General features: G+C 44.4%; 1 protein-coding gene across 1 annotated transcript in view; it reads right to left on the bottom strand.

The window, feature by feature from the left end:
* col5a3a (collagen, type V, alpha 3a) overlaps positions 1-12,500 on the bottom strand; it is an 84,035-nt gene that overhangs the window by 63,711 nt on the left and 7,824 nt on the right. The window contains exons 2-4 of the mRNA XM_062532851.1: positions 7,810-7,977; positions 7,139-7,352; positions 3,010-3,172 (exon numbers count right to left, since the gene is read on the bottom strand). Of these exons, the coding sequence (XP_062388835.1) occupies positions 3,010-3,172; positions 7,139-7,352; positions 7,810-7,977 (545 nt within the window). The remainder of the gene's footprint in view (positions 1-3,009; positions 3,173-7,138; positions 7,353-7,809; positions 7,978-12,500) is intronic.

Here is a 12,500-nt window from a genome sequence, read left to right on the forward strand (position 1 = left end):
CCATTACCATTTCCCCCTCTCTCTCTGTCTGTCTCTCTCTCTCTCTCTCTCCTCTCTTTCTCTCTCTCTCTCTCTTTCTCTCCATCTCTCTCTCTCTCTCTCCATCATGAGCCAAGCAGACAAAAGGCCCTGGGGATGAAGGGAGATATGGGATCTCTCCTCTGGCCCACTTAACTAGGAGCTACAACTATGCCCTCGGAGACCGGCTCAAGAAACAAAGAGATCAGAAACCAGGAGGTTAAAGTAGACCATGCTTATGTTCCACCCTCCAGCCAGCCGGCCAGCACACACACACACACGCACACACACACACACACACACACACACACACACACAAAACACACACAAAGTCACCCACGCACACACACACACACACACACACACACACACACACACAGGCTCGACACCCACCTAATTCAAGATATCACAGGCACATACTGTGACAAAAACTCTATCTTTCTCTCTCTCCTTCTCTCTCTCACACACAGACACCCACACCCACCCACCCACCTACAGTACACACACACACACACTCAGTGTTGACCCAGACATGTGGGAGAGTTTGCAGAAGCTGTACCCAGTAATCTGAGGGCCATTCCCTATCGGACTTCTCCCTCAGTGATCTCTCCAAGATAGCTCAGACACACCGAGGCTCAAGTGCCTGTTTGCCGAGGAGGATAAAGAGCACTGACGGACAAACAGCAGACATTCCGCTCAAAGAAGGATCAATACGTGGTCAAGATGTCCAGGAAGGCACTCACACTCACTCTCACAGAACCCATCTGAATTAAGCTCGGAGAGGGTCTACTGAAAGCAAAAAATAAATAAATAAATAAATAATACTGGACAGCAAAACAAAATCCATTCGTCCACTCGAACAGATAACCCCAGCTGACAAACACACACTCACAAAAAAGGACATAAGGACCCTTGAACAAAGTGAAGATATCGAAGTATTTCACAACAGTGGACAAGCGGAACAGAACTGCCAACAAGCCACTGCAACACACCTACTGCTACACATCTTTCCAAACAGCCGCAGGCCCAGTCAGGACAGCCCCTACGATCTCCCCCCTCTCTCCATCACTGTCAGGGCCTGGACTGCCCCTACGATCTCCCCCCTCTCTCCATCACTGTCAGGGCCTGGACTGCCCCTACCATCTCCCCCCTCTCTCCATCACTGTCAGGCAGCCCGCATAACACACAGGCTCAACGGCTACACGTGCAGTGGTACACAGAAACAGAGCTAACCTCCATGCATGTGTATTTTGAATACTGAACATACCTTAGGATCTTCAGGTTCTACAAAATCGGTTCCTTAACGTCAGTTTAGGGTAAACATTGCAAAACAAAACAGAGCTATGGTTGGGAATGTGCAGAATACAAGTTTGTAGCTGTATGTGATTTTAGAGTCTCAGTGGTGGTTTCACATGACAGAGAAAGACAAAAAGACTAGCTTGATTATTTGTACTATGACTTCATATGTAGCTATGTATAATTGAATGTCTGACAGTACCCATCTCCCTCTCTGTCTCTGTCTCTTTCTCTCTCACACACACACACTCTCACACACACACACACTCTCACACACACACACACACACACACACACACACACACACACACACACATACACAGTTTATATTGTTCAGTCTCTTTCACACACACACAAAACTGCAGACAAAATACATGGCCCCGTGTGATTGAATGCTAGTGGCATCCAATTGCAAAACAAACTCATCTGGTATGGCTTCCATTAGCGGTAGCATTTATCCTGTTACCCCCGGCACACAGTACATTCTGATAATTAGCCGTTTGAACATTATGCTGCGTAGTTCCAAAACATGCCCAATTATTTGAAATGAGAGAGCACTTAATTACAGTTTAGCTTAATCAGAATTCAATTAGCCTAAATGACTGCTTTGGCAAACCCCCTATAAATGCAATAGATTACTGTTGGTTTTTTTTTTTTTCAGAATTAAAATGGTGGGCAAACGAAAGCCAATCTGGAATGTGTGTAGTGAGTGCCCTGACTCATTTTCTGATGTGTGTGTTTATGACACAATTTTAAATTATTCATATTCATAAATTATCAGAGAAAAGAAACGTGGCATGGTGAGTACGAAAGTAGAAAACCGGTCTCTACAAGGCAAAGCAGATCATAGCTCCTTAAGGTAGTTTCAGAGAGCCTCCAAACCATGGAATCTGGCCCAATATCAAGGCTTGTTTGACTGTACATAGTTTATACTTCCAGGGCATAAACTGGCCATAAAAATGAAGGCACTTCATCACCCATGCAAGTTACAACAAACAACTCCTATTTGGCTCACTTCTGCTACCTAAAATATGTAAGATCCTTTCAAGACTGATTATTCTGGAGAGGACGCTCAAATAGCTCTTTCTTGGCCGGATCCGTATAAGTCATTCGCGATGCCTCTGGCTACAGAGGGAAAATAAAGCCGGGAAGCTTTGCTTATGCACACACGGCTTTGCCACGACGCAAAACCGTAAAAGCACACGTCACCTCACTGATCATGTTGTTTGACTGCACAGGGTCAGAGGGCACCGCTGTTCCTAAGTTACATAACCAGGTGTAAACGCATAACAATATTACAGAAATGCACCTGGACATTACAAACCTCCTAGCAACATAGTAATGGAGTGTGTATATGCAGTGTATAAGCATACAGTGTATGGAAGCTGATGACTGTACACAGCCATTGATATAATCAGCAGACATAGGTGTTTGCTTAATCAACAGTGACCTGAGTTCTACATTCTGATCCTACATCCTACATGATGATGAGATACTCAGTATTGGAGTGAAGATGAAAAGGAGCGGAATACAACAGAAGGTGCCATTACAACACAGATAACGCTCCACCGGAGGTAAAATGAGCTACCAGCTACCTGACGAGCTTCCTGTGCACGTACAGCCAACTGTTTGTCTGGTCAGAGCTTTGCCCCTTTGGGGTCCGGGGGAACGGGGGGTAGGGGGTGGTTGTCTCACCTCAAACACAGCCTCGTCCAGCAGGCGCGCCCCGAAGACTGTGACTCCATCTGTGCTGACGACAGGGGCATCTCCCCGGGGCAGCTCTGTCGTCTGCACCTCCTTGCAGTCCAGGTACAGGGTGATGGACTTGCCCCGGATGCTGTAGGCGATCCTGTGCCACCTGGAGAGATGGAGGATGTGTGTGTCAGACAAGAGGTGCATTCAAATATGGCTAACACGACACAAACATCGTGACGAAGATGTTTTTTTTCTTTGAAGAGTTCCATTTGAATGAGTCGGTGCTAACATTCCATTCTAACAGTAATTGCATCGTTACCCTTGTCAAACTCACGTCCAGTTCCGCTGTATGTTCACGGAGAACTACCTCCTCAGACTGTTTGCAAACGTTCGCAAGTGTTCGCCTATGTTTGCGAAGTTGAGGCTACTGCCGAGAGGCCGGTTTTATACAATCTGTGCCACCACACTGTGCGCTGTTCTTTTATCTTACAGGATGTTTCTTTTGACAGCATTGGCAAAATTAAGGGTTGTTGATGTAGAGGTAGATCATGTCACATCCGAGCACGGTTTTCACGGCCATAAAGCAGCAAAGGTGAAAAGGTCATCTGCGTAGTGCCATCAGCATTTCTCAAAGAGAATCAGGGTGTGAAATGCTATGCACCCCATAGGTCAAAGGTCAATCAAATTCAGGTCAAATTTATACCCTCTCTGCAAACACTTAGTTTTAAAAATGTGTTGACTTGACCCACTTAAGGCAACAGTGGTTGGGGAAACAATTCTAGTGTGCAAACACAGTGTGTGTCTTTAGGTCCCCGGCTGTTATTTCCCTTGAAAGCTGAGTAAAGAGTAGCTGAATGTTTGCACTTTTGGACTCTCTGGTCTTTTACATGTGTAAGAATTCAACTACTGTGCTAGCAAGGGAAAGCTATCCCTAGTGCTGCATTTCCTTTGGAATCATGCAGCTTGCAGAGCCAGAAGCGGAGTCCTCTCTCAGTACGCTAAAGAGGACCTAAGTAAAGGACACACCTAGGTAAAGGTGTGATTCTTCTGAGAGAAAGTTTTGGGGAAAACAACACAAAAATCAATAGATAGCATCATTAAGGTTAATTGAGAGAAACTGCTAGTTTCAAGGCTGTGCTGGATCTCATAGAGAGTAATAGTGAGATATGCCGCATTCCATTTGTCCTCCCAAGTCTGTCACCAAGTTGTTTGCCCGAGCTCCTAATAGGAAGTTGCAAATGGAATGCCCCTAAAGTTTTATCACGACTCGTAAGCTTGTTCAAACCCAGAGTTCCAAATTCAAAGATGGCTGCACCCAAAACAATAAACGAGAGCCATGGATAGGCCTATGCTCTGTTTAGCAGTTCTGTTTCTGTTCTATTTGGCTATGTTCACACTGGCAGCTGAAATCTGATGTCTTGTATATCCGATCAGAATCCGATCTTTCTGACTGACTGTTCTCATTGTATATTGCAGGTGATCCGATCTTGGCGTGCAATGCTCAGATCCGATAGAAATTACACACACCTGGATTCATTAGGTAGAGTTGTACAAAACCAAGTCGTCATGGATGAAAGCGGATACATTTTTTATATTTTCGAACTTATTATGCGTAGCTTATTATGCGTAGCTCATGCTTTCTGATGAGAAAGCATCAGACACGGAGGAAACGACTATATTCAAGTTTTTTCTTTGCAGTGATGTCAACGCGCATGACACAGCAACGGGCCTGGGCACTTCCGTCACTCAGAATTACATTGCAATTGTTTGTCGCAGAGAAAATGACGAAAGGGGCTCGTTGAAATCCTATTCAAGTGGTTCAACTGTTCAGATTGAGTCATAACCGATAGTAAGTGATATTGAAGCCACCTTCGTATGTGGTACGAATCAGCATTGGAAAAATCGCATTTCATGCGGTTTTGTGCCGTTTAGACTACCCAAAATTCAAGCTAGATACAATCCAGATAAGCAAAAAATCAGATTTCGAATGACAGTGTGAACAAAGCCTTTGTTGCTATGATGCTATGACATTTGTTTATGTAAAATACTGTTTAATGCTTTGTTACAAACTGGTGTAGCCATATCTGATATCGATTGCTAATAACAGACAATTGCTAACAAACGGTAGCATTTTGTTCTCACAACTTAATTTCACTGCTAGTTACGCCCCTGCTGGAAGTCGTAAGTCAATTAACCTTTTTTCCAGACCTACTGTCAATTAAAGGAATAATTCGGTATTTTACACTTTACACTTTAAGCCCGTTTTCTGTATTGCCTAGCATGAAAACGAGTGTTTGACACCGAAATCTCGACGATTGAGCCTGTTTGTGGAATTTGAAAACGAAACGCCCTTAATGAATATTGATGTCTGTGGACAACATGCCAAAAACAGCGTGAAAGACAAAAAACGCAACTTCATTGACTGTTTGTGGGTTCATAAATGCCGGGAGCATCCACTGTCACCTACAACATAACTTGAATGAGAAAAGGTTTGAATGTTTAGAAATGGTTGAAATATTGTTACAAATTCTTTTAGGATTTACACACAGGATTTAAACACGATTCGCCCGCACCTAGCCTACAGTAAAAGCCACCATCGCGCACAGCTCCAGCATTCAGTCTGCTCCCAACGCTGCTACAGTAGGCCTATGTCTCAATATGAATCAGGCCACCGGGCAACAACATTTGTGAGCGACATGTCCGTGTCACTTAAATAACTTGGACATTGAAGGAATGAAAATGCTTCCTGTTAACAAATGCACATTTATTTCCACTCGGTGCTCTTATAGCAATATGATTGCAGTCAATAGCACGGATCACATTTGGGAAATTAGACTTTGCTGCGTTTTTATTTGCCTGTTCACCGTGTAGGGAAAGTTGATGTAGTTTGGTGATGAAGCAGTTACACCTCCTAACACGTCTGGCAAAATACGGCTGAAAGTTGGCTATCCCAGCCAGTTCTCGATTCAGCCAGTGGCAAGTAAGCCGATGCAAGTCAGCACTTGCAGCGAGACTGAGATGGCATGATTCGGGCGGGTACCTCTTGGCAAATCCCTCTTACTGTATATAGCCTACCATTTGCAAGCAACATGTTTGAGCCTTGATGTATTATTGACAAATAACACAACATGCATGAAAGCCATGAAACATGTCTTTCTCGCATAAAATAAGATGGAATTTTTGACGGGCGCTCAAAACAACAGTCAACCACATTTTTGACTTTAAACAGGATTAGGTTAAGGCAGTTATGTCATTGATGCGCGTCATTGCCCGATGTTATGTTTGTGTTAAACTTTGATTATTGAACCAATTTCGGGTCGTTGTACCCAAAGCCTTCGATATAGCAAAGTTGCGACACTTCCATTGACTCCCGTGAACAAACAATGGCGGCACATCCGGTATGTCAGGGTCGTTGAAAGGAACTATTCCATTGAGAATGAATGAATATCTCAGGTGTTATAATAAGACTTTTCTACATGACTTATGGTCGTGTGCATAATAATGCATTTTCATTGAGTAAAATATGTATGTGGAAATGCAGTTTATAGTAATTTTCATCGAGTATTTACCGTAAATATTAATGCGATCGCTGCTGTCAATTCCGTAGTAAATCAGGGACCGAGGGAACTAGTGAGGCTACCCACTAACCACGTGACCGCTCTAATCTGGCTTTAACATGGAAGTCAACGGCTGTCGCAACTTTGTTATATCGAAGGCTTTGGTTGTACCTGTTTCCTCCTGAGATCGCACTTTCTGCTTTTCCCTTTTTTGTGCGTGCGCATGGGTCAGAGCTTGCGTGGAGGTGCGCATATTTTACCGTCAAGTTCACTTTTTATAAACACCAAAGCTTGCGTAAAACGAGGCGTACGCATTCTTTTGTGCGTACGCATCGTTTATAAATGAGGCCCCTGAGCAGCCAGTCACAGCCACACATTTTAAAATTACGATATAAACGGTAGAGGACTGTATCGTACGATAGACATTTTTCTGTCGTACAACGATATATACCGTAGTATCGCACAGCACTATGCTAGGCAATACAGAAAACGGACTTAAAGTGTAAAATACCGAACTATTCCTTTAAGAAGAGTCTGGTGTCAATGAGGCTAGTCCATTTGAGCTAACTCACTTTCCGTCGGCGAGGTTGACCTTCTTGAAGATGGGGTAGAGGTCGGGGGCGGGCTGGCCGTGTTGATCCTCATACAGGAAGACGGGCGAGCGGCCCAGCTCCACGCCCACCTGCTGGATGCCCTGGTCGTCGTACACCGAGAGCAGGAAGGACTGCGAACGCTTCTTCGCCCGCACCGTCGTCATCACCGAGAAGTCCTCCGGGAAGGGAGAGTCTGAGGGATGAGGCACAGAAACAAACAATCTCGTCTTTCTTCACATTAGACACCACCAACGGGAACAAAACCGTTCAGAAATCAAAAACTCTCCCATAAAAGATCCTATAAGGTCTACATTCTACATTTTACAGGTTAGATTCGACAATGTTTGGGACCAAAGCCCTTTTGGGCATATTATAGTAATACAACCATGGTAGTGATCAGTATTATATCCTTGTAATGTAGTTTAGTTTCAGTAATTTAGCCATGCAAGTTCAGGCAATCCTTGTCATTATACTTTCTGTAACTTGCATGGAATGCATTGGGATGCATTGTACTCATGCATCATTTTATATTCACATTTTGATCTATATGTGTACATAATGTATATTGACTTGACCTTGCATATCCAGCATGAGTATTAGTGCATTGAGTAAAATGCTTGATGACAAAAGTTCTTAAGAAGTGGCCCAACCTGGGAAGAGCTGCTTGGTTGGCACACTGAGCTGGATTCTCTTGTCTATCCTGAAAGCGTAGTCGATCTCTTCCGTGTCCTTCCTGTTGGTGCAGATGCCGGTCTCCACGGAAACACCCTCCATGTTGTCCGACAGCTCCAGCACCCGCAGCACGTCAACCAGATTGGCTGTTTACGGGAGAAAAAAATTAAACCATTAGCCGTCGTCTCTAAAGTTTCCATCTCATTTGGCAACAGCCATCAGCACCGCGCCAAACCAATGATCTACAGCATGGAGCGGTGTGATTGAATGTTGTTTGCTCACAAAAAAACCCTCCATCCCACTTTGTTTCCAAACAACTCACATGCTACATGGTACATTCGCTCAAATATCTTGCAGATGTATGCCGCTGTGTCGAAAGGGAAGATTGAGCTAATGATATTGTGTTGAGCTCCGGCCAAGCCTTAAGAACGGCAAAGCTGCTTTCTTTCGGCTTTTTTTTTTTTTTTGGTTGCTGTTTTTCTCACTGACTGCTTCCTGTTGTTGGGAGTTCCAGTCTGGATGTCGTCTGACTCACTTGAGGCCCGCAGGTGGCCTTCTGTGGGTATTATTATGGGATAGACGGGATGGAGTCGAGGCAACTGAGCGCGCTCCTTAATCAGACTACGGCCACACCTGACAGCTGACACCTGCCATCACCAGGGAAGGAGGGAGGAGGGGATATGTCCCCTCTCGTCCCAGAGATGCATGGCTTTGTCATCTCTTGATCTGTATCTCTTTCTGTTTCTCTCACTCACTCTAGTTGTCGCTCTTTCGACCCTCTTGACTCTTGTCTTTTCCTCTCTGTCTATTGCAAGGTCTCTATTTTCTGATTCGCTCGCAGTACTCTAGCATACTCCTTTTCCCTCTGTCTCTCTCTCTTTCTCTCTCTCTCTCTCTTGTTCTAGTTGTCTCTCTTCCTCCTGGCTCTGTCTATTCCTCTCTTTCTCTCAGGTCTCTCTTCTGAGTGCAAGGTCTCTATTTTCTGATTCCCTCTTAGTCTTTATCATTTTCCCTCTCTTTCTCTCTCTCTCACTCACTCTCTCCTGCATTTCACTCTTGTTCTGTGTCTCACACTCAGACTCTGTCCCGTGGCCCTTTCACTCTTCCAATCTCTCCCTCCGTCTCCATCTGCGCCCCAATTCTTCCTCTTAAAATGTCAGAGCCGGCGTCCGCTCTCCCGGGAGGCAGATTTACCTCGCAGCAAAAGTGCACTTTCTCCTGCACTCCTGACACACAAACTCTGCTTAACAGTGCGTCAGATGTTGAACTCTACTAAACTCGCCCTACTTAACTCGGCCATAGACTTGAGGGATGAGAGTCTGGCTCTTTCTGTGAGAATTCAGCATTTAGGAATCCAAAGCATTCTGGGGATTAAAATGAAATGAGAGCCCTAAATTTCAATTGCCCTTCATTTCTCCTTCATCACCTACCCCCCCAGACAAACACACACACACACACACACACAGAGAGACACACACACAGTCACACACACACACACTCTCTCTCTCTCACACACACACAAACACACACACACACTACCCCCCCCCACACACACACACACACACAACTCAAAGTTAATTAAACATGTGGGGGCACCGTTTGCCAAATGCCAACTCTCCCTCTCCCATTTTGCCAGGCATGAAAAAAGCCTTGTGCATTTTACGGTGTAATTTATTTGCACGGTGCATGCCTTTATTGTGCCGCTGCTCGCTTCTCGTGCACAAAGCGTAGCAACAAGCCTGTAAATGGTCGTGGCCATGGATAACAACGCACAATGGGAAACATTAGGTACTTATTTACAGTCAAGACAGCCTCTGACGAGAAGAGCCATTTCAGTAAATAAATAATCACAGGGTTTACCTTCCTGCAAACAACAATCTTGAAGAGTAAGCAAGTGGACACACAACAGTTTCAGTGCTGAACTATACTGCTTTTTTTCCATTAATATCACTACTCATGACTATATTCACCTATACTGTATGTCCCATAGGACTCATGCTTCAAATACAGTGCTGTATCAGTTAGGGAATTCCGGCATTTATTCACATAGATCTCTGTCTCTCGTGGTCACAGAGCACTGTCGATACAAAAAAAAAGAACAATCAATTCTACCTCGCTCGAGTTGCTGCAGCAAGAGTTACAGAGTTACAGTGCTACATTCTGGGGTCACGTTCATGAGCCCCCATGTTCATGCCCCGGCCCAGAGTGTAGCACTGTAGCTGTGAAACAGAGATTTATATGAAAAATTGTCGGAATTCCCCTGTAATAAGTAGCCGTATGAACCACATTAGGAGACCTTGGCGTCGTATGTGACAAAGAGAGCACCTGACATTACCATGAAAAACATGCTAACTCAATCACCCAAGAGAGCCCCAACCATCTCTCTGAAGCCTTCTCCGGCCAATGAAAACCTCTGTCTTGTGAAAACACTCAATGACCCCTCGACCTTCGGAGAAGGATTTCTTTTTTTTGTTAATATAATATGATTACAAGCAAAACGAGGCCAAGCAAAGGAGATCCACACATGGGGGTTTCACGGATATAAACAAAACACTGTGGCAAAGAAGACGAAAAGTGATATCCCAAGATGCAGCTGGCTAATTAGGTGACTCAGCGTCAGCAGGAGAGGTTTAACTGGTGCGCTCCTGTGAAACAGCTAGCCTCTGGCAGAGGCCATCCACAAGCCCATGAAAGCAGACCGAAGGCCTGGAGGGAACGAGTACCCGGAACATCGGGATGGAACGATGGGGGGAGGGAGGGAAATTCCCTTTCCCGGCGGGAACGATTTTCACAGTGACCTGCCAGATCCTCACATGGTGCATGTCTGCACTCTCACACACTCCCAAACAAACAGCCAGACTCACACACTCAGACAGGCCTGGAGACAAGTCGATCCAGGATAACTAGAGTCACCCAGGAGAAATAAGCTAAATGACTCAATGTAAACATTTTTTATTTCTCACATTGGTTCGGTTTCTTTGAGTCGTGATGAAATATGAAAGGGAGATTAAGAAAATGAAATAGGTTAAAGTTCCAAAAACAGTTGTGCAAGATGTCAATCTGTTTGCAGTGCACGAGGGACCTGGGGAGGTCAGTCTTGAACAGTAGACCAGCCCAGGGTTAATCACACACAGAAACACCCACTCTGACTAATACAGATTGCTGACACATTCTCATCTCACGAAGGTAGTGCTTCATCAATAGTTACTGTAAATCTTAACATTTTTCTCACACTCAAACTCAGACACACACAGAGACACACAGATGCACACACACACACACACACACACATACTCAAACACACACATATACAAACACACACAGACAAATACACATACAGTATGCACGTGCAAACAAAAAAACACACACATACACACACACTTTTTCCATTGTTCCCACAGAACAGCAGCTCCATGGGGCCATTTACACAGAGCTGGGGAATGTTTGTGTGCTGCTGTCGTAAAGAGAGCGAGAGTCTAAGCAGGTGGCCCTGTGCCATGCTGCTGTGGAGAGATGAGGATCTGGAGGCATCTCAAGCCCTCCCCTCGCATGCCAGCACCAAGATGCTGCTTACCAACACTCACACACTCACACGCCTGCTAAAGCAGAGGTTCATCTTTCACAATCGTGAACTCTACTCCTAATAACGCTCCCTCGTTTTTGTGTTTCTGCTAAGAGCTGAAAATAAGTGCACACATACATTTTTTTTATGAGACCACCAAAACCACAGCCCCAAAACCACCAGAACTGGCACACTTGGTGTGTTCTCTGTCCTTGTCTGACCCTGATCACAGAATGGAGGACTACCTACAGGTATAGTTTGCTCAGCAGGTATCAACAGGACTACACACCGCTGTGGGACAAGGCTGTAATACCCACAGGAATCACCTACGATAATTATCTTGTCACACGCTCTACAGTAGTCTAACCACTATTTCATAGCTGTATATACAGTGTGAGATGGCGATATGACGAGAGACTTACTTCCTGCCAACAGATTGCACGTCTTCAGGTCTGTTAAAGATAATGCTCAACAGCTGACAGAGTGACCGAAATTGGTCAACGGGGAAAGGATGTAAGGTTTGGTAGCCTTTGGCTAAATGCTAAACTGCTAATAATGTTGTACCTGTGGTAACCAGATCATGCTGTTCACATACTCTTGCCAATGAATAAACTCATTGCAGTATTTCCTTGTTCATACTATATCATAGTAAATTTGAAATATGATGGATAGTATATAATTTGACAATTCTATTTTTCATCTTTATAGTATTATGAGTGCTATTCTGTTCTGTATGTCTCAAATAAGCTAATAGACGCCTGCAATTTCCTTGAGATACATAAAGTATCTCTATCTATCTATCTATCTATCTATCTATCTGTCTGTCTGTCTGTCTGTCTGTCTATCTAAAATACAGAAGAAGAAAAAGAAGAAGAAGAATCATTAAAAACAATTGCTTTCCTGAGTAACCTCTCTCCTAAAATAGCAACTTACTGTGCTAAAAGGGTGAGTCCACATTTTGAGAGACTTGGGATGGTTGGTGATATTTGGACATTGTTCCGCAGACTTGGTCTGCCTTTGGTCATATTAAGCAACTACTGTGTACATAAAGCATAATTGCATTTGCAGGAGTCTGCCGTATACACCTCCTCCCCTGGTTTAAAAGCC

The sequence above is a fragment of the Sardina pilchardus genome, chromosome 3 (assembly GCF_963854185.1).
Source record: "Sardina pilchardus chromosome 3, fSarPil1.1, whole genome shotgun sequence".
Lineage (NCBI taxonomy): Eukaryota > Metazoa > Chordata > Actinopteri > Clupeiformes > Clupeidae > Sardina > Sardina pilchardus.